Raw genomic sequence first — 22,834 nt, forward strand, 5'->3', positions numbered from 1 at the left:
CTATCTACTCAGGAGGCTGAGATCTGAGGATCCCAGTTCAAAACCAGTTTGAGCAGCAAAGTTCATGAGACACTTAACTCCAAGTAACCACCAAAAACAGCACAAAGTAGCCCAAGTGGTAGAATGCTAGCCTTGAACAAAAAAATAAAAAATAAAAAACAACTAAGGGACAGCAACCAGATCTTGAGTTCAAGCCTCAGTTCCAGCACACACACACACACACACACACACACACACACACACACACACACACACACACCAATAATTCCAACTATTAACAATACTCAAGACTAATCACCCTCTCCCCATGTTATAAATACGCTCTCCAAGAACTATTGGAGTCACAGTGATAGAAAGACAATTAATTGTCTCAGAAAGACAAAATGTACTTCTCCAGAAGGGTGGGCCACTAGCCAAAAATCTGGCAAGCAAGCACACAGAGCAGGCTGGCGGCTCTCCTATTTATTTATCCCTAACACAGCAGGCCCCACCCCTCTGCTCAGATTGGTTGAGTGCACACTCACAATCTGCTTCTGATTGGCTAGTTTGAATAGGATAAAATGTATTTACATAAGGTGACTTTGAAATAAGATTAACAGTACTCATGTAATCTCAAAATATACCTGCACTCTCTGCTATTTCTTGAACCATCTGAGGATTGTCTTAATTCCATCTAGAAAAGAAACCAGTTTGAGACAAAACCTTACATTTCAAAAATCCTCCCTTATCCCAAAGCAGTTCCTCTTTTCCTTAACAAGTCTAGGCACCAGACCAAAGCAGGAACTTTTAAGCAACACACTTTGATAGAAGACAGTTTTTCTCATACCCCATAATAGAGAAGTAGGAGTCACTAGATTTTTAACAGCCAATAGATTTAAAAGAACAGAAACCAGCACAACACTTACAGTTATCATATCTTGGTTCCAATATTTATTTATATTGACAGGAATACTGGGATAAATAATATCTTGTTTTACAGAAAATTGTAATGATACTATTGAGTAGGATTAAACACTCTGAGGATTTCACAGAAACATCAGAATTTTAACAGACAGTAGCCAGAGTCCCGTGGCCAATGTGACTGACCACAGCTACTCATGCTGTGGGCCAGATTTCTTAAAACAGCTACCTGACAAAAACAATACCATCTGACATCCAATAATGCCACAGCCTGGGCATCACATGGCTTCAAACGTGTGTCTCTATGGACTGTGGTTGTGACCACAGGAAAGGAAAACGGAATCTTCTTTGGCTCTGCTGGCCTCGAAATAACTCCTGACCTGAGTCACTGAGCAACAGTCCTAACCCTTTGGAGGCTGGAGCTGCTTTCTGCTTTCTTTTCTGTGACAGTGTAACTGAGTTGACAACAGAAGATCTGTCGTCCTGCCCACTGACCCTTCATTAACTCTCGGGTGTCTAGGAAGCAGTGTCCTCTGTTGACAATCCGTTAGCATCTGCTATCCAGCAAGACGATTTTACTCTCCTGAGCAGGCAAACTCTTCTGGCCACCTGAACAGCTTTGTGAAACTCTGTCCACGGTGAGCGGGCCTCCCCACCCGCCCCAAGTCTCAGACACTAGATCTGAAGAAAATCACAGAGAAGTCACACCAGCAATGTGTGAAACAAACATGAAAACAGCACAGTGCCTAATTCTGAAATGAATGCCTTGCACACAGTAATTCCGGGACATAACAGCGTATTTGCTAGAAAGCCCAACCCCAGGCCATTGCACAACTTTGAGAAATGCGTTCACTCCAAGTCCCTTATGAGAGACGCAGCTGCAGCGGAGGAGGTGTCCCACCCTATCCACCCATCCAAAGTACAGACACCTCTGTAATGATTCCTATTGGTGGGCATCCTGGTTCTTGTGGAATCCAGATGAAAAGCGGGCAGGACCCTAGCCAGGGGCCACCTGGAACATCTATGAATAGCCAGTGTAGGAAGGACCAAATCCTGAAGTTGTGGCAAAGGTGGCCACAAAGGTTGCCCTGGTCCAAAGTTCACTCTGAGGCAGAGTGGGAAGGCCCAGTACAGTGACCAATGGTTCTCAGCTTCTGGGATGCTAGATGTGCACAGGAAGTTGGCTTTCCAATGGCTTCAGGGTTTTGGGTGGAAAAGGAGTTGTCCCCATGCCACAGGTGCTTAGCTCTGCAATGTTCCTTCTTTTATCTGTTGGATAAAGAGGTTTCGCTCATCTTCTGGAGTCCGCCCGTTCTGAGCTCGGACAATACACGTGGGCCGGTGCAGGTTGAGCATGTATATCAAATGCTGTTTCTCATTCTTCAGCTCCTCGATTTGGGCCTTCAGTTCAGCATTCACACTCTCCAGCTTCTCTGACTCCTGGAGGCCAAGCAGCAGAGGCATGGTTAAGAAGGGAACCAAGGCCAGGAAGGAGGAAACGGCAAGGGCAGCACCAGCAGCCTGGGACTGGCTCATCAAGCTGAGAGCGAGTTATTGGGGCAATCCCTCCCCCACAGTACTGCATATGGATAATGTGAGAAGCCTTTGAATCTGAGGTCTTGCCAGAGAGGCCAAGGAAATGCCACCAAGGTAGTCAGTGACCTGGCTAAAGCTAAAGCTGCAGGTGAACCCACAGTTCGGAGATAGCCTGTGCTTGAGTCCAATGGCCCATGTGTAGGGTGTGAAAAGATCTTGGGAAACCAGGAGGAAACCCAGACGTTCATGTTGCTTAGTCTTTTGTGTCCTGATCTCAAGGTAAAGCTGATCTCTTCAGCGGGGTAAAAAAGCTGCTTGTCAAAACACAAAACTTTCTTAATCTCCACTGACCCTTGAAGCAATCATCAAGAGCCCTCAAAGACGGGTGATCTGGCTTAAAACTCTTGGGGAGCAGACACAGCCATTGGCAAGACTGCCAGGCACTGTGGCGCGCCCACACATGCTATCCTCCTGGTTTTTCTCAGGGGGTGCTAGCCCAATGCAGTCAGGAACTGAGAGCCTAGAGAATGGGGACAGAGCTCAGATCTACACAGGAATGCAAAGAAACTATCAGCACTGCTTACAAATTAAGGAAATAACTTGTTCGAAGAGATTAATTAAAGGCTTTTCATAGTGAACCAAGTAACAGCTGGCAGTTTCTTTTTTGGGAAATTGGGTAAGTGAAACCTCTTTAACTGGGCTGGTGTAACCTGCAGCTTGGAAGCTTCTCGATAAGCAAAGACTTGCCAAGGCTGCTAGAAGTCTGGACATCAAATGGTCTTATGTGGCCTCTTCAATATTCAGAGTCCCATCCATGAAGCAGCTACACTTCATTCTGCACGGTAGCATTTCTGTCACCAATGACAAGTCCCTTCTTAGGAAAACATGGCCAGGGGACTTGCACATTCTCCTTCCAACAGCAGTAAAAGGCTATTGGGAGACAAGTGTTAGCAGGAAAGAGACAGAGCAGGCGGGAAGGTACTCACTTTCTGCAGACACTCTGTCTTCTCCTTCTTCTTGTTTCGACACTTGGCAGCAGCAATCTTATTCCTCTCCCGTCGCCTCTTTTTTCTCTCATCTTCTTCAGGGGCTACCTATGAAATAAGGCATATGTTTAACATCACCACAAAAGGGCTTGAATAGCCTACAAAAGCAACCAGGACTACCTAATGCTTGACTTTTCACTCCTCCCCGCCACTGCCCCACCCCCTCCGCAACATACACACCTAAGAATGAACTTTTAACTGGGCACTAGTGGCTCATGCCTGTAAGCCTAGCAATTCGGAAGGCTGAGATCGGAGGCTCACTATTCAAAAACAGCCCAGGCAGGAAAAAGTCAGTGAGACTTATCCCCACTTAGCCACCAAAAGGCTGGAAGTGGGGCTGCAACTCAAAGTGCTGGAGCACTAGCCTTGAGCAAAAAAGCTCAGGGACAGTGCCCAGGCCCTAGTTCAAGCCCTAAGACTGGCACTGAAGGAGTGGGGGGGGAAAAAGAATGAACATTTTGGTGAAAAGGATAAACATGACCAATATGTATTGTACTCATAAAATGATATGTTGAATGATAACCCCCCCTTTGAACAACTACTTAAATAAAAATATAAAATTTTTTTTAAAAAAAGAATGAACCTTCATCTACCGAGTCAATAAGTCATCTCCTGTGTCTCTCCTTGAGCCAGCCTTGAGCTCAGTGCAGAATAAAATCTTGTTACCCTGCTTTGGGAGGTGGTCCTCCAGGGGAGTTCACCCAGACCCTCACTTGGTCTGTGGGCTGATAAGGAATCAGCAGCATCCAGCCACTGGAAATAGAGACTACAGTCCATCTGGGATGAAGCAGTCATGGTAAACTTAGTGGGTGGTAGTTTAGTCTGTCAATGTCAGAAAAGGTGTGGGAACTGCATGTAAACTCTAATAGCTCCTAGGTTGCCATTAATCACCTTCTGTCTGATATTTCTCTATTATTTTGAATCAGACGGCTCTGACTATGCGCTGTCAGAGATGGAAGGCCCTGCACTCCAGAGAAAGAGTCCAAGGAGAAATATGTTGAGAGGAATTTCCACCTATCCACCTTTCCCTCTTAGATTCTAGAACCACCCAGGCCTAAAGTTGGGCTTTAGGCTAAAGTTACTTTTCTGAGTCAAGTTACTTTTCTGAGCCTCACTTATTGTAAACTGGAATCAATAGTGTCACCTGCCTTAGTGCTATCATTATGAAGATTAACTAAACTAACACATGTAAAATGCTTTGCTTTTATCTAGTAAGCATTATATAAACTCTAGCTACTATTTTTTATCTTTTTTTTTTTTCCAGTCCATTGTGGGGCTTGAACTCTGGGCCTGGGCACTGTCCCTGAGCTCTTCAGCTCAAGGCAAGCATTCTACCACTTGACCACAGCACCACTTCTGGTTTTCTGGTTAACTGGAGATGAGTCTGGACTCTCCTGCCTGGGCTGGTTTTGAACCATGATCCTCAGATCTCAGCCTCCTGAGTAGCCAGGATTACAGGTGTGAGCCACTGGCGCCCAGCTTACTTTTTAATGTTATTATTACCCTCACCATCAAGATAAATCCCTTCTTCAAGACATTGCAGCTCTACAGATATTTCCTTTGCAACCCTATAGGTATTTTAGATGAGTGGGAGAAGACTCCAATTTGCTCATATAAGGAAGTACTTGGAAATAGAGTAAATCCTGAGTTTCAAACTGTCCAGGAGAGGAATGGCTTTCTAAGAGACCATTTAGTTCAGTTCTCTTGTTTTACTGATAAAGAAATGGAGATACAGAAAGGCCAGTCAAAATGCACCCAGGTAGGCCCCAGGAACCCAGCCCATAGGCTACAAACCCTGGATGTAAGCCCAGGGATTTTGTTGCCTTTCTCATTGTCTCCTGACCATAGCTGCCTTGTTCAACCATGTTACCTTCCCATAGGGGACAGGGATCTGAGAAACAGGCTCACGCTGTCCAGACCCACAGGATAATGATGGCTTTCACAGGCTCAGTATCTTATTTGAAGATAAGAGTTATAGCTCCCAAAGGACCCATATTCAACTAGATCTACTGGTACTTTCTCTTTCCCAAAAATAGGTAAAACTGCTTGTTTCCCTGACTGAAGATCAGGAAGCCAGTCAACTTGGTGAACACAGAAAAGATGAATCGTATGATTTTTAAGAGTGTTGCTATGAGGAAGACTGCCAATTATTTCTTTCCTTCCTTCTTTCTTTCCTTCTTTCTTTCCTTCCTTCCTTCCTTCTTCCTTCCTTCCCTTCTCTGCCTCCCTCCTCTATATCCCTACATCGTTCCCTTCATCCCACATTGCATTTTGTTATATTAAAAAAATTCCTCACACTGTACAATATTGGACTGACAACAGCAAACATTCTGTGGTTCCCTCTGTTGGTCTCCTCTGAGGGGAACTGGGAACACAAATAATGCCTCTAAATCATGCCTAATGGAATACCAGCAACTGTTCATTGAAAGCTATAAGACAGGCCCTCTTCTAGAGCTTTTGCAAATGTCTTAACCCTTAGATCAATTCTAGGAAGGAATAATTACAGACTAATAAGGGTAATGACAGCAATGATGACTTTATATTGACAGTGATGGGGATCAAACCCATGCCTTACACATTCTAGGCAAGTGCTCTATTTCAGCACTCTACAACCCCAAACCTCAGTCTCCTTTGGAACCAGTTCTTTTGAGCCAGTTCCACTGCTCTTTGCTGAAAGGCTACGATTGCCAGGTAGGTAATTCTGAAATATTCCATCTTGCTACTATGATGGCAAGTCCAATAATATTGCAAGATCTTGGCTCTGATGTCCTTGAGCCATCACCATCAACCATGTCTCAAACTTATCACCATGCCTATTACTCCAGGTGTCTTATGAAAGAGCAAATCACAGCACGTGTCTGTCTGTGGCAGAAGTGAACTTGGAGCAGACACTTGGTACCAAGTCTGTGAGCATTGCTATAAGCGATGGCAAAGCTGGCTGCCTGGTCCTCACTGTGCTGTCTAAGCAATTGTGTCCTGGAGGTGATGAAAATAATGATGCGACTCCTTGCTTCCTCAGAAAGACTCAACACAAAAGGTGACCTTACCCCAATCATCAGGGTTTCAAATACCAGATACATATCCCTGGCTTCTATCTCCCTCTGTATCTCTAGCAGATTCTCTTCTGGACTCTAGGTATATACCTGCCTGCTTGACATCTCCATGGATCTTGTCCTACTCAAGTCTCCTACAGTTCCAACCCCAGCAGCAAATGAACATTCCATGCTCCCAGCTGTGTAGGGCTGACCATGTAAGATCACCCTAAGCTCTTTTTCTTCCACACCCACAAAGCTTTCCCCTCAAGTCACATCTAGAGTCAACTACTTCTCAGCACCTGCACTGCATCCATCCTGAGCCAGACCCTCTTTGGCTTTCCATGATCTACACACTCTAGTCATGCCGTTACTGCCCATTCTTGACCAGAAGAATCACATATAAATACGTCAGAGCAAGGTACCACTCTGCTCAGAGACCCTCCAATGGCTTCCCACAGTTATATGCATACGTACGTACATCCACACATACATACACATGTGCATATATATATAACATGGTTATATTTATACAAGCGTTTATAAGATCTAGTGTTATCTGTCCCTCCTTCACTCCCACCCCTACATTCTACCCTAACACATGGCCCACTCTACACCAACCACGCTCCTCCCTCCGTACTCTAATCCTCTCTTGCCGGTTTCCTACATGACTCCCACCTCTTCCAAGTCCCTCTTCACAAAGCTACTAGCAGTGAAGCCTTTCCTGACCTCTCCCCTTAAAACAGCAACCCTAGCCATTCCCTCTCTCCCTGGTCCCCGTCCTTGCTTTTCTCCCATGCACTTGTGTCTCATGCTATTCCTTCGCTAATTCTTTTTGTTGTTGTTCTGAGACAGGGTCTCACTGCATAGCCCAGGCTAGCCTTGAACTTGAGACCCTGCTGCCTTAGCCTCCTGAGGGCTAGGATGATAGGCCTCGGCAGGCCTGCTTGCTTACTTATTCTATGTATTGTCTTTAGACAATAGTGATAAGCTGCAAGGTAGAAGATAAACCGAAGGCTGGTTCTTTTGTGGCATTTATTCCTATAAAACAGGCTCCTAGCCAGGTGCTGGCAACTCTTGCCTGTGACCCTAGCTACTCAGGAGGCTGAGATCTGAGAATTGCGGTTTGAGGCCAGCCCAGACAAGACAGTCTACGAGACTCTCATCTCTAGTATAAACTACTCAGAAAAGGCTAGAAGTGGCACTGTGGCTCAAGTAGTAGAGCGCTAGCCTTGAGCAGAAGCAGCTCAGGGATAGCACCTAGGCTCTCATGAGTTCAAGCTCCAGGACTGGCAAAACAAAATAAAACATAAAACATACGCCTATGTGGTAAGTGTGATAATATATATATATATATATATGTGTGCTCATTAAATGAAAATATGGGGTGGGACCCACCTCTGGTTTCGTGACTGTCATCTCCAGGGGTCTGTTGCTGACTGTGACTGACTCCAGTGCAGAGGACATCCGATGACAGAGGTGCTTGTTCTGGATGGCAAACCTCAGCTCTTCCTTGACAAAGGGTGTCAGGTTAGCAAAATCCTCAAACACCAATGACCCAGGAGGGGACAGGCAAGGGACGATGGCAGAGGCACTCACTTCTGAGGCAGAGACCTGGCCCGGGTGCTGAAGCATCATTTTGCTGAAAGACACATTGAAACCCAAACTGCTTCAGGGGTTCTGGGGCATGGGATTAAATCCTCTTTACCTGTCACCTCCCCCCCCCTCCCCCGCCAAGGCCAGAGCTACCCAACCCCAGAGGACAGTCCCATCAGCCCCCAGGCTACTGACTTCTTTTCATGGCATGTCATTCTCTTCTTGAGTAAAACAGGTTTAAAATACCCAGCTCAGTGACGTAGATGACATGCTTATTCAAGTTTATAAGGGGTGACATTTCAGGTTATTCTGAACTCTTCTAAGAGCTGATAGTTTGGGCCATAGTAGAGATATGCAAATGTTACGTCAGTCTCAAAGAGACGTTATATATATTTGAAAAAATCAGATCATTCTGCAATCCCGTTTTCAGTCTTTTTCTCAAAAAGAAATCCCAGAATCAAGAATCAGTGAGTACACATAAAAAGATGGAGACCCTTGCTCAGCAACTTAATCACTGAAGCTTCCCTTCCAGGAAGTTGGATCCAAGTAACAGGAATGAGGAAGGTAATAGTAGCTGGGTGTGCTTTGTTGCCCCAGTCCTTGGCAGGGGGTAGCAATGGCAGGGATTCAGGTCATGTGGGGAACATACAGCCCCTTCTAAAGGTTGTCTAAGCAAAAGACCTCAGGGTAAGGAAAAGTCAGGAGCAAAGATTTGGACATTAGCCCTGAGGTACAAATTAAAGCTTGGACTAAGGGCAGAGTTAAGGCACAAGGACAGGTGACTTGGGCTAGTCACCAGCTCTTTGAGACCTGGTGGTTTAGCTGGCCAATGGCCAGGAACTCCTCCAGTGCAACACGGACTTGCTCTTATACTCTCCTGGCTCCTGGCCCAACACCGGGCTCACAATGCTTGCTGGCCATGTGGACAGACACTGCCTAGCCTAATAAATAAAATGGGAGTTGGATGCTGATGGCTAACATCTGTAATACTAAATACTCAAGAGGGTGAGTAGGAAAATCTATGAGACTCTTATCTCTAATAAACCAGCGATAGGTATAGGCTCATTATAGAGTGAAAGCCTTGAGTGAAAAAGCTAAGGAACAGTGTCCAGGCCCCGAGTTCAAGACCCAATACAACACAAAAATAAAATAAAACAATAAGATAAATGAAATGAAATAGGGCTGAAGTAGTCAAAGCAAGCAACCCCTAAAGTTCCATTCGCTTCTATCATTCTATAGGTCAGTGAACCCAAAGGGATGACAAATAGTAAGCATTCCATTGTTACGACTTAGAATAGTCCCCTCTGGTGACTTGGCCCATTCCCCCTGATCCCTAAAGTTGATTCTCAGGAGCAATTAGTGTGGGCACTCTTGGAGCACATGGTGTACTGCAGCATCCTTATCAATCCAACCACCTGTGGTCGTTAGCCACAGTATAGTCAAACAGGAAGTCCTCTAGCAAATCTCTAAGATTTGAGTAGTATGTCCTTCATCCACCAAACCTTATGTCCATTATCTCATTTAATTCTCTGAGAAAGGCAGTGTGTTAGGACCATTTTATACAAGAGTTAACTAAGGCTTAGACAAACTAAGCCATTTCTCCAGAGTCATATGAACACCGGACAGGGTCAGAATTTGGAATCGGGTTTGAGCTTTCTAGCCACAAAATTCCCACACAGGGACCTGAAAATCAAGATTTGAAGACCACTCAGTTATATGTCTTCACTGTAGTTCCCGGGGCCTTCTTTCTCTTTTATTTCCCCAGGAGTCATGTGAGGAGTTGTGGAAATAATACATGAATAATGAGTGGAAAGTCTTGTGCAACTAGGGGCTATATTATTACTGGGTCTCCCAGAGATCTGTCCTGCGGAGGGCTGGCTCTCTACCAGAGATGTGGATGTCCAGGGACACCCTGGCCTCTTAATCCCACTGGATATCCAATATCCACTGCTGAAGGCAAGAATTCCAGGCTAATTAATGCTACCCTCCACAAGACAGAAGAACCCAAGAAAAGTAGGTAATCTTCATCCAAAGCTTCACAATTCAGAACTAAAGTTCTCTCAATCCTATAATCTCAGGATACTGGGGAGAGACTTGTATCAGGGATAAACCCTAGGCTTCTGAAGCCAGAAGTCTGAGATTCTCCCTGGTATATATGTTTCTCCTTCTTTTCCAACTTTATTTAAAAACCCAACAGAGTTAGAGGTCAAGCTACACCCAGACTGGCCTTGTTAGAGGACTGGATGGCTCCCCTGTACATGGGTAGTTTGAATTCCACTATGATTATGTCCTTCTTGCCATGAAGCTAAGTTTATTAATGAGTCCAAAGCGGTTGGGGTCTGTTTGGAACTTTTTATTTTTATTCTTTCCTCGTACATCAGTCCTGATGAAAGAAAATGACAAATGAGCCAGGCATCTGTGGCTCATACCTGTAATCCTACCTACGTAGGAGACTGAGATCTGAGGATCGCAGTTCAAAGCCAGCTCAGACAGAAAAGTCCCAATAAGGCTCTTATCTCCAATTAACCACTCAAAACAACAAAAACAACAACAGCAAAACTGGAAGTGGAGCTGTGGCTCTAAGTGATAGCAAGCTAACCTTAAGCAAAAGAACTCAAGGATAGCAACCAGGCCCTGAGTTCAAGCCCCACAACTGACAAAAAGAAAGAAAGAAAATGAAGAATGTCAGTGATATAGAATATTTTATGAAAAGCATGAAATGAGCTTATTTGGGGACAGAAATGGGTTGTGACACTGTTAAGAGCCTTTTTGATAATAAAGGAATTGTATCTGTAGAGGTTTGATCTTTCTCTGTAAGCTAATAAAGCTGAACCTCTGGGTCCTTTCTAGTTTGTCCTTTAATTGATCTCCTATGGTACAATTCAGCCTAGATGAAGGCTGTGTTCCCACAAGGAAAATGAAACTAAGCCTTCATTTTTATTTTCTATTAATTATATTTTTTATTAAATTCATATATATTATTATCATTATTTGAAAGTCAAGATCCTAGGGCTGGGTAACTCACACTTGTAATCCTAGCTACTCAGGAGACTGAGATCTAAGGATCATGGTTGGAAGCCAGCCCAGGAAGGAAAGTCCATGAAACTGATTTCCAAAAACCTAGGAATGGAGCTGTGTCTATAGTGGAGCCAACCTTAAGTTTAAAAAAGGTAAGGGATAACACCCAGACCCTCAGTTCAAACCCTACCAGCATGTGCACGCGCATGCATACACACACGCGCGCGCGCATGCACACACACACAGGTAAGATCACCTTTTTTGGACAGACAGATCCATGGGGAAAGGGAGAGATCTGAGATGACTTCTTCATGGATCATAAACTTGTTCAGAACTGCTACCAAAGAGCTTGCATTTTGCTGCTGTTTCGTCATTTCCAACTAGAAATCATGTCGTGTCATTGGTAGTTTCATCATTTTCAAGAAAGTGAAACTTCACTCATTATTTCTTTAACTGGAAATTCAGTGCCTAGATTTTTATTTCCGAGCAGTTACAATGTCACTGAATTTTCACTTTTAATTTTCACGTTTTTCCTCCGCGTACTGTTCACTAACCTACCTACAGTGCTAGAAAGTCAATATTGTGCTTCCCCAGCTCTCCACATCTATTTGGTCTTTTCTCCCAGCCTGTTTGAGGACTTGAAAGTATAAGGCTGGACTTCATGGTCAAAGGCACTACCTCCAAAAAATTATCTTTACCATTCACAACTTGTGCACCCACCCATTAGTCTTCTCATCTGTAAAATGGAATAATGACAGCCACCTTGCCCCAATTCCCTCTATTAGCTACCTGGAAGAATCTCTCTCTCTCTCTCTCTCTCTCTCCCTCCCTCTCTCTCTCTCTCTCTCTCTCTCACACACACACACACACACACACACACACACACAAACTGTGGTTCCAATTTCCCCACTTCAGGGTAACTCACTGTATTGTCACGTCAGTTTAGGAATTAACTAGAACCTTCAAGAACTTTAGATCAGTCAGTCACAGCCTCCTGTGTACTTTGATTAACCCCTGGGCTCCTAAGACACTAGGTAAATTCCACTCTGCCATTTGCTGACACAAGCATTTTTTCTACTAGCGTTACATACTTAAAGTGATTATTAGTTTTCACACAAAGTTCTTTCAAAAAGTTTCTGTGGTGTCCTGGCTATGTCCTCCCTTCTCTTCTGCTAGCTAACATTTGGAACCCCCTGACTTTGTTCTACACACGGACAATTTTAAAAAGGAGGAAGCCAGGTGCCCGTGGCTCACACCTGTAATCCTAGTTACTAAGGAGGCTGAGATCTGAAGACAACGGTTCAAAGCCAGCCCGGGCAGGAAAGTCCATGAGACTCTTATCTCCAATTAGCCACCAGAAAACCAAAGTGGCTCTGTACCTAAAGTGGTAGAGCACTAGCCTTGAGCTGAAGTGCTCAGGGACAGCACCCAGGCCCAGAGTTCAAGCCCCATGATCCACAAAAATAAAAATAAAAAGGAGGAAACCACACATTTCGTCTAGCAGAAATCATAGAACACCCAATATTAGAATTATTTAATTAAGATACTCATTTTATAGTTATGTAAATCCAGGCCCAAGATGAGAAAATGACTTGTCCATGATCATTAGCTTGTCTTATTGTCTTACTGCCAAGATGTTGACACCCACCCACTGCTCATTTTTGTCCCATAACAAGGATCCATTACTTCCTGGGATCACCACAAAGCAACTGGGCACCAGAGCCATTAGCCAGGTAGATAGAGGTCAATAGTCCTTACACCCCAGTACTCATCACAGAGGAGACGTTGACAGAAGACAGGGAGAGATTGCAGAAGGAAAAGGTCATGAGGAAGAAGGAATCAGAAGAAGGCTAAAGCCATACCCATCACAGATACTGGGTGCTGAATCTTCTCCACACAGTGGGCCTGGGCAGCTGTCATGTTTGCTCTCTCTAAACCACCAAACAGTAAAGTGCAACTTCTCATTCAGGGTATCCTCAAAACAAGAAGCTACAAGGTCGCAGCATTATCCTACAACAAATGCTATATGCCCAACAAGGGGAGGAGAAAGTGAAGTTCTCCTTCCCTGTAAATTGGGGTCACAAAAGTCCCAAACAGAAGATGTGAATGTCAACCACACTTGAAACAGATACGTTGGAAGAGCACCCAGATTTTCTAGCCCCCCCCCATTGTTTCTATCTCTATTAAGGATTTGGCAACTCCTTTATGTATAAGCAAACATCTGTGATGTACACGGGGAACTTAAGAAGAATGGAGGCAGAGGGACTGCAAGTTTGAAGTCAGCCTGGGGCTCCAGAGCAAGACCGTATCTCAACACCCCCTCCCCCAAAAAAAGAAAAATAAAAAAGAGGGGAAAGGGGGAGGGGTAAGGAAAGGGTGAGTAAGGAGAGGAGGAAGAGAGGAAGGTAGGAAAGAAGGAAAGAAAATAAAATGGTTGGGAGAAAAAGTAGATGAAAGATGAAAATGTGAATGTGGTAAGAATAGAGCAGAACTAGCCCAAAGAAAGCAAAGTGTGTGGGGGGGGGGGGTAAGATGGACAGAGATGCCCCACCCAGAAGCTCGCTTTCACCTACAGTCTCGGAGTCTGGTCAATTACATTAGACAGAGATTCATTCATTCAAGCATTGGATCCTTTTTTTCTTTTTTTTTTAATTACACCATTCCAAAGTCTAAAATGATTTCCAGCCAGAAAAGGATCTTGGTGGTCATCTGGACCAACTCCTACCTACCCTACACCCCACACTACTTGCTTTTTATAAGACGGGGTGGGGAGGAGAGAGTCAGTATTGCCTACGCGCCACAAGTCTCTCCGCCGAGGAGGCTCGGGGGACATTAAATGCCATCGAAGTTCTCAGGGTCCTGGCTCTAGACCAAAACTATTCTCTCACAGATACCTGTGCCACGGGCCCCACGTCTTGGCTCCCTCCTCCCCCCACCCCAACACGAGTCTACCCGAGCACAAAGTTAAGAATTCCGGAAAGCCGCCCAAGGCAAAAAGCCAGAGTGAGAATCGCCGGCGCGAGAGATAGAAGAGCTCGCGAAGACGGGCGCAGGAATCGCTCGGTGCCGAGCCGAGCCCTCTCCGCCTAATGATCGGGGCGCGGGGGTGTGGAGAGGGGGACAGCGCGACACCAGCGGGCACCACCACCTCCAAACTGTCCCAACGAACTTTCCTGTGAGGCTCCCTACCGTCTCCAAGCTGGGGAAAGGCTCCGGGGAGAGGAGGGGCGCAAGGCGACCTCCAGCGGCGGCGCCCCACCACCACCCATCCACCCCCGGGTCGCGATCCCGGCTCGTCCGTCCGCTCCCCATTCATTTCTCCGGGTGCCCAGGGCAGCGCTATCTAGAGACCTCGGGCCACCGCGCCCCCCTGCGCTGGCTTGGGAAGGGTCTTCTGGGAAGTAAGAGGGGCCGAGACACCCGAACACGAAGTGAGGGGATGGATCGGGATCGGGACGGCGAGACTGGGGACCCCCCTCCGCCCCCTCTGCGGGCCACCGCTCACTCACCCGCCCACCTGCCGCCCCTCTCCCCCGCGGACAGCCGGGAAGCGCACCGAGCTGTGACGGAGCGGGCGCCCGACCTCCTCCGCCACTCGGAACTGTTCGCGCCCCAAATCAAAAGAAAAACGTTCTTTCACTTTGTTGGAAAACTTTTCCAGGCGCGGGGGAGCAGAGGTGGCTGGGAGAAACTCAGCGAGAAGTTACTTAGCTGTCGGGCTAAATAAGCTGGGGCGCGGGGGTGGGGGTGGGTAGGGGTGTCCCCAAGATTGGTGACTAGAGGGGCGCAAAGGGACCGGAGGCGAACTTCTGCCGCCCGCACCCGCACTCACCTCCAGTCTCCGCTCGGGGCGGCCAGGGTCCAGGGGGGCGGGCAGAGGGTTGTTTGTCTGTCTGGCGGCTGCGGGCGGGCGAGCGGCGAAGAGTCTCAGCCGGTGCGCGGGCGGGCGAATGCGCTCCGGCGGCGGGGAGGGCGCGGAGAGAGCGCTGTGCCGTGCGCGCCTCGCCGAGTGCGTCTGCGGCGGCGAGTGCGTTGCATCACCCCTTTTATAACTCCCCGTCGGGCTGCGCGCTCGCTCTCTCGGGCTTACCAGTCTCAGGCTGACGTAATGCTATTAATAGCTTCCCGGGAGAACCGGACGGAGCGCAAGAAGGCGGGGTGGAGGAGGGAGGAAGGCGGGGCCGATGGGCGGGCGGACGGGGCGGGGTGTGTGGGGGGAACTGGTGATGCAAGCTCCGGGAGGAGCGGGCCTCCTCGGGCTCAGCGTCTTCTCCCCCCCCCCCCCACCTGCCCCGCCTTGCCTGCTGGGCCACACAGCCGCCCGCCCTCTCTCTCCATATCAGGACTGGAGCCGTCCGGGCGAGCCGCCAGATGTGCGTACTCGCCGCTGCGTGTTCCAGGCATGAGCCAATGATGCCCAAGCCAGAGGCATGACTCCACCGCGTTGGCATCTCTCCCTCCGCTAGGTTTGGGGGAAGAGGGAGGGGGGTGCTGGAGAGGCGGATCCTGGCGGTGGCCCAGACTAGGTGAAATCTGGGAAGCGGGCACGACCTTTCTCTAACATGCGTGACCAGAATTTCAGCCAGATAAGGGTTCTTTTTGCTTTATCCAGGAGGGGGCGAGGTAGGGATGGATGCAGTAGCCTCCCGGATGGAAAAGGGACCTAAAGTTACCCTACCATGAATTCACAGTTAATCTCTAGTGGAGTCTTGGTGAGTGGGGACCGTGAGAAGCTGGACGTATAACGCAAATCCCGGGGGCAGCGCTGGCCTGGATCGGGCCTCTGAGCCCGTACTGCACGCCCCCACGCGGGGCGCACACCCCACAGGAGCACACACCCATGCGAGCGAGCAGCGAGCGCACACCCCGCACCCGCGCGCTCGCGGGAGCGCCCGGGGCCCGCTGGGAGCCGCAGGTGCGAACCGGGGCGAGTGCTGGGGGCCGGGTCAGTTCCGCTCTCGGTGCGAGGTGTTCTCATAACCACGGAGCGTTTGAAATGTGTGAAGCCGCAAGGTGTTCTCAGGGAACGCAACGAGCGCGTGGACAGAGGAGAGATCCTCTGAGAAATCGAGACTGAAGTCGAACTGCAAAGGAGAACCTCTGTGTGTGTGTGTGTGTGTGTGTGTGTGTGTGTGTGTGTGTGTGTGTGTGTGTGTGTGTTGGGGGGGGGAAGGCAGGGTAAAAGGGACGAATTGCCTGGTTCGCAGGCAATATTTAGGGAAAAACCATCTTCAGCTTCCACGTGGTTTTCTACACCCAGAGCGAACAGAACCGTGACCGTACTCTTGAGTACTGACCCAGATCGATCACCACAGGTGGCTTGGAGACCTTGATCGAGATCAAACCCCGGGTGGCGGGAAAGTGTGGGCCCAAGGCCCGGAGTTCCGAGCTGAATGCAGCCTCAGAGGAACCGGGTTTGAGCCTTAGGAACCGTTTCTCGGTTCCGATTCCCCGACTTTCACCGCGGCAGAACTAGAGTTCTTTCCAGACCGCCCCTGGACAATGCATTCGACAGTTCATTAGAGCCCAGCCCCAGGCTGACTTTCGCACCTGTGCGGGAGACCTGCGCGCCTGCGCATGCGCGCAAGCGAGCTGCGGGGGAGCGGGGGAGTGAAAGCAGACACACCGGACACACTAGCCTTCGAGAGAAAAGCAATCGAAGGTAAATTCGGGGTGAGAATTAGCAGTGCCCCGGAGCGATCTGTCAATAGCATCTGCCCCTGTGGAGAGGGAAAGGGTCATGCTTCTCCGCAGCCGGGTTCCTCGCCCCCTCCTTCCCCACCCTGCCCCAAGTCATAATCTCACCCTGAACTACACCCCCCCCTTTCCTCCTCCAGCCCCGGGCAGGGAGAGGACACCGTCGGACGTTCTCCGTAGTGTCTCCACCCCCGCTGGCTGGGGAACCCTGGGGGTGGTTCCACCGCGGGATCCCCGGAGATCCTGCCCCTGATCTGACCGGATTTCTGCAGCGTCGTCGCGCGGGAAACACGGGCGAGTGTTTTGCTTTGCTTTGCGCCCTGGTAACGGCTGTCACCACCCCACCCTCCTTCTCCCACGCCTACACTCGGCTCCACACCCCCCCCGGTTCCGCCTTCCAGCCGAGGACGTGCGCTGCCAGGTAAACCCCGGGCGGGCGTGTCAGCACAACCTCTGAAAGCCAGTGTATATGTAAATAAATAAAAGTCACCTGGGATCTCCTCTTATCTGTTGTACCTCCTTAGAGACTGCCCTAGAATACAGAGCACTATTATAAAGTGACATAAAGAGACGAGAACACGTGGTGATTTCCAAACACCTCCTTAACCTCCCCAGAAATCCTGCCACTTTACAGGTCAAACTATGATTGCATTGATACTCCCCAGCCAGATCTGGGAAGGTTTGGTCCTGTCCGTGGAAGAAATTCAACTAAATAAGCAGCCAACCAAACATGCAGGAAACAAGTCTTTAATGATGGGAATTGTTGACGGTGACACCTACCATGTCCATTGTGTTTGTGGTTGTAATTAATCTTGTTTCAGTCCAATAAGTTCTTAATTTTAGATCTCCAAGTCGCATCTGGATAGAAATGCTGTCAGCTGCTTATCAGTCTCAGCTTGACATTTATTCTCTTGGCTCCTCACTTTCCTACTGAAACCCTGGAAGCAATGATAAGAATCTTGACTGAGAAGAAATTCCACCCCCACATGAATGAAATTCTCTTTCCCAAGGAAAACAAAAAGTTCTTCCTGCCTGACTCTCTTCCCTCAGCCCCTAGGAGAATTGGAGAATGCTTGATGAATCGGAGAAACTGGGAAGAGCACTGAAGGGAAAAGCCCCCAAGGTCTATGCACAAAATGGCATCAGTAACTGAGTTACCTACATCCTCATTTTATCCTGACTTAATGCCACTGGGCGTCTAGCATACCCTCTCTCACCACACACAAAGGCAGAAGAGGGCAAGAAAACTCCCTACTCTACACAGGCTTCTTTAAACAAAGGCAAATAATGCTTTTCTCCTCTCAGAAAGAAGCCCCAAAGGGTGACTTCAGGGGTTAATCTTCAATGAAAGAGATTTAAGCAGAGACTTGAATATTGCTGAGGTTTTATAGCCCAGACACTGTCTAGGGAGAAATCTACATGCAGATCAACTTTGGTATGTTTTGTTGAGTGAGATAAGAATTGAAGACTTCATGCTGTGGCATGTACACAAGGAAGAGAAAAAAAAATCAAAAGGAGAGGGAAAGAAACTAAGCAGCTAAAAACAGTCCACTCGTGGCAACCAAATATAAATACAAAACATTGCAAGGAGCCAGAAAAAAAAAAAAAGAAAAAAGAAAAGGAAGAAGGAAGGAAGGAAGGAAGGAAGGAAAGTTCAAGAGATAGTTAAAGATTTTAGCATTTAGTTCAGCGCAGAGTCCAGTCTCCCTTTTTTCTCCCTCATTACTCTGGTCTCAGACTCCAAAACTCTATTTGCATACAGCTCCAAAAAACACAAGTTAAGTGCAAGATAAAAAGCAGCCAGGAAAGCATTAGGGCATTAGCAGCCCAGTCTACCTGGCTCAACCCACTTCTTCCCTTCAGAAAGGAAGTGGGGTGGATTTTTGTTTTTCTTCTTTAATCCACTTCCTGCCCACATTGTCTACAAAATGAGTTTGAATGTGGAGGTTACTAATTAGAGTCTCCAAAGTACTTATCCAAGGTAGCACCACTCAGTAGGACATACAGAAGATTTGGGATCCAGCACTTCATAGCTGTGTAAATCATTTCACTTTCCAGAATTAAATATTCTCAACTGAAAAATGGCACTAACAATTAAAACACCAGACACACAAGATCCATTGAAGATGAGGCACAAAGTTAACCCTCAATGAAAAATATCCTTAACTATGAATCAGGGAGAACTTCCTAAGGAGCCCCTGGATCTTCCCCCAAAACATATTCTCTCCTGATCAGCAGTAGCAAGACATGGGTAGAGTCATCAATACAGGAATGACAGTTTTGAAGAAAGAAGAGAAAGCAATGAGCAAATATAAGAGTGATCCTGTTCTCCACCTACTGCAACCCTACCACAAGGCTGCCCTTAGTACTGAGGGAAAGAGGGTGCTGCAAAGCACTCTGGGATGGGAACAGAATTTGAATTCTGATGTGGTCTGACCTTGGTATTCTGGAGCAAGGCATGCCATTTCTAAGGCTCTGATTTTTTGTTTTTTAAAGTAAAGAGTCCTGGGCTAAGTTCTGAGGGTCCTGAGTGGAAGCTCTTTGCCAAAGTCATCCTGTGAGCCCCTGGTGACTTCTGAAAGGGCCAGAGGGAGAAAAGTATCAGAAGGGAAGTTATTGAAGAAATAAGGACAGACTCATTTCTCCAAAAACTAGAGCTGAGAAATGTTGACAGACTCCATTCTCAGGCACAGCTTGCCTTCTCTTTCCCTCCTTCTGTGTCAATATTTCCAAGAATTTTTACCCAGAGGGACCTGATACCTTGCCAGAGAGGAGGATAGCAGGGCACTGAAAGCAGCCATTGTATGTATCCTTGGGGACATATTTGGTATAGTCTTATCATCAAGGGACATAGACACTCACCTTGGAACAAAGGGCCAAATCTAGGTAGCAACAATTCCCATTTAAGAAAGCAGATCCTGGAGACCAGGAACTGTGATGAAGTCCTGGAAGCCAGTGGACTAATAAGACTTAGGAGATGTTGACCTCCAGCCAACTGAGTGACTTAATGCAAATGTAAACATAAATACTGTTTTGGTTTTCCAGTCTGCAAAAAAGAATTACTTAACATGAAATTCACCCTAGTGGGTTGTTATAAGAATCAAAGGAGATAATAGATGTGCAGGTAATTTGAAAATATGATTTTTAAACTCTCACTTTTAAAGATTCCTGGCGGGGCATAGTGGTTCATCCCTGTAATAGCAACACTTGCAAAGTTGATCAGGAGGATTACAAGTCCAAGGACAATCTGAGGACTATGTAGAAAGATCCTGTGCCCTTTGGGGAGAACTTTTTTTAAAAAAATAATAAAGTTTTGTCATTATGAAAACTAGGGAAACAGGCAAGAAGAAGAATATAATTTCAACACTATGAGCATTTTGACACTTCCCTCCAGCCATTTTTCTCATGCATATGATTAAATATATGTTTACAACTTTAGATTGCATGCAGTTTAAAAATAGCTCTTTTGCTTATTACTCTGATGTGTTCATGGCCACAATTTCCCTCTCAACAATATATTCATTTTATTGTAAGATATAGTGTGCATATGAATGAGTACATCTAATATATAGTATATAGCATATTATATATTTTATAAATAATAAAACGTACAGTAAGAACCTACCACCCAAGTCAAAAAGTAGACTAACACCTCCATTGCTCAGAAACTTATTATGTGTCCGTTCCTGCCTGTCTACCTCCCAGAGGTAACTACCATTCTAACTCTTACTACCATAGTTTGCAACAGCCCTGTAGATGTTGTATAATTTACTCAGTCCATTCCCTATTTTTTAGTAATTAAGGTATTGCCAATATTCTGCTGGGGCACTATGCAATTTTAAGTATTTTTCTATAGAATAAAAGTGTCACATACTACTCAGCTTGGCTTAAATGGAGTTAGAGGTCTTGACTTCTGTCTTCACGAGATATAGTGGCAGATGGAAGGACCCCCAGAGATTTTGACTACCTGTGTATATTTATTGTTTGTTAATATCCATCCCCCACCACCACCAAAAGGAAAAGCCCTGCAGGCGCTTTTGCTGTTGAGCATGTCTTTTCATCTCTTCCCTCTCTACTTTCTTTCTTATAGGGCTTCAATTTAGAGCCTGGGCTCTGGCCTTGAGCTCTTTTGCTCAGCAGTCTACCACGTTGGGCCACGTTGGGTCACTTCCAGTTTTCTGATGGTTAATGGGAGATAAGAGTCTCACAGATTTCCCTGCTTGGGCCGGTTTTGCACTGTGATCCTCAGATCTCAGAGTCCTGAGTAGCAAGGATTACAGGTGTGAGCCACCAGCTTCTGGCCTCCTCTCTCTACTTTCCTACTTGCTTTATTTCCTGTTTGACCACCATGGGACAGGAAATCCGGTCTGCAGTCTGGGTGAGTTGTGTGGAGGCAGACCACCTCAGGGATGCTTCTGCTTAGGTTTGGGCAAGAAGTTCACTCTGGTTCTTCTGGCAGGTCCCAGCTCTAGTATCTCTATGCCATCTCCAAGAGCATGAGTGCCTCCAGGGAGGTGGCCATCAGAGTCTGCACCAAGAATTCCAAGATACCAGAGTCAAAAGGACAAGAGAACTAGGGTACTTCCTTCTTTTCCAGGCTGGACTTGAGCACACCATGGGGACACTGTAGGTCCCAGAGCCACAAGGTAAACAGATCTCACTTATCATCTGGCAGAAATAGTAAGTGCCCAACGCAATCTTTGATATTAAAACGTAGGGATATGCTGAGTGTGAATTTAAGTCACACAAAGATTTTTTAAGGGAAGAGAGAATATATCAAATATGCTCTGATCTTCCCACAAACCACTTCATTACACTTAGTGAATTTAATCCTCATTAAAAAACCCTTGGAGGTAATTGCTGCAAACATATACATTTTACAGACAAGTAAACTGAGGCACAAAGGATGAATAATTTAGCAGAAGTTATATAGCTAGTGAGAAACAGTGCAGGAACAAGCCCAGGCATTCTGGTTCTAGGTCAGGGTGTTTACACACAATTTTAATTGCTCTTAGCAAATACTCATGGGAAAACCTGGTGTGGGGTGTGGGGTTCTAATGCATTTAAGTGTCTTCATTTGATGGAGGAGGAAATTGAGCTCAGAAAAAGGAGAGCCACTCCACAGTTTCAGAATCGGCCATTCTCTTGCCTAAAAGATTCTTAGCAGCCATCAGATTATTGAGCCCCTTTTTGCCCTCTATAAGGAGCTCGAATTGCCAAGACTTGGGTAAAGAAAAGCTGGGGCTAATGTTTGTTTTTGTTTTTTTGTTAATCACAGTGCTTGAACTCAGGGCCTGAGTGCTGTCCCTGAAGTTTGTTGGCTCAAGGCTACCACTCTACCACCTTGGGATACAGCACCGCTTCCAGTTTTTTGGTGGTTAATTGGAGATAAGAGACTCACAGTCTTTCCTGCCTAGACTGTCTTTGAATCATGACCCACAGATATCAGCCTCCTAAGTAATTAGGATTACAGGCATGACAGAGAAAAGCTGGTTTTAAGAAGAGAACCCGACAACACTCCTGTGGTATCCCCAACTGATGGCTGACCAGGTATATCACCAGGCTGGTACAGAAGTAGGTGCCAAGGATGGGAGAAAGCATCTACAGTCAGAATTGAGTTCAAATCCTCATTCTGTCACCTCCCTTTGGATGGGTACTGAAACCTCAGTCTCTCCTGTTCAATGAGGACAATAATATTTTTTTGTTCCAGTCCTGAGGCTTGAACTCAGGGCCTGGGCACTATCTCTGAGCATTTTTACTCAAGGTTAGTGTTCCACCATTTGAGCCACAGCTCCACTTCCGGCTTTTTGGTGGTTAATTGGGAAAAAAGAGTCACAGACTTTCCTGCTTGGGCTGGCTTTGAACCAAGATCTCTACCTCCTGGGTAACTAGGATTACAGACATGAGCTACCGTCGCCTGGCTGAGAACAGTAATATTTATTTTACCAAGTGATATGGAGCATTAAGGAACAATATACCCATAGGAAATATTCAATAAAAGTTTTCTTT

The 22,834-nt window shown here is 46.6% G+C and overlaps 1 protein-coding gene across 1 annotated transcript; it reads right to left on the reverse strand.

Annotated features, from left to right (window-relative positions):
• Positions 1-901: 901 nt before the first annotated feature.
• Positions 902-15,193, reverse strand: Atf3 (activating transcription factor 3). Its single transcript, XM_042681789.1, has 4 exons — positions 14,961-15,193; positions 7,913-8,156; positions 3,423-3,530; positions 902-2,340 (listed from the first exon to the last, which is right to left on the reverse strand). The coding sequence occupies exons 2-4, from the start codon at positions 8,150-8,152 to the stop codon at positions 2,143-2,145; spliced, it is 546 nt and encodes a 181-aa protein (XP_042537723.1). The 5' UTR covers positions 8,153-8,156; positions 14,961-15,193; the 3' UTR covers positions 902-2,142.
• Between the last annotated feature and the right edge of the window lie 7,641 nt (positions 15,194-22,834).

Source organism: Dipodomys spectabilis, unplaced genomic scaffold (assembly GCF_019054845.1).
Source record: "Dipodomys spectabilis isolate Male_0828 unplaced genomic scaffold, ASM1905484v1 ptg000069l, whole genome shotgun sequence".
Taxonomy (NCBI): domain Eukaryota; kingdom Metazoa; phylum Chordata; class Mammalia; order Rodentia; family Heteromyidae; genus Dipodomys; species Dipodomys spectabilis.

Coding starts and splice junctions, on each gene's coding strand:
- Atf3 (XM_042681789.1), bottom strand. CDS start 8,152: ATGATGCTTCAGCACCCGGGCCAGGTCTCTGCCTCAGAAGTGAGTGCC. Junction 3,531..7,912: donor TGACAGTCACGAAACCAGAG/GTGGGTCCCACC, acceptor CTTATTTCATAG/GTAGCCCCTGAAGAAGATGA. Junction 2,341..3,422: donor AGACAGAGTGTCTGCAGAAA/GTGAGTACCTTC, acceptor CTTGGCCTCCAG/GAGTCAGAGAAGCTGGAGAG.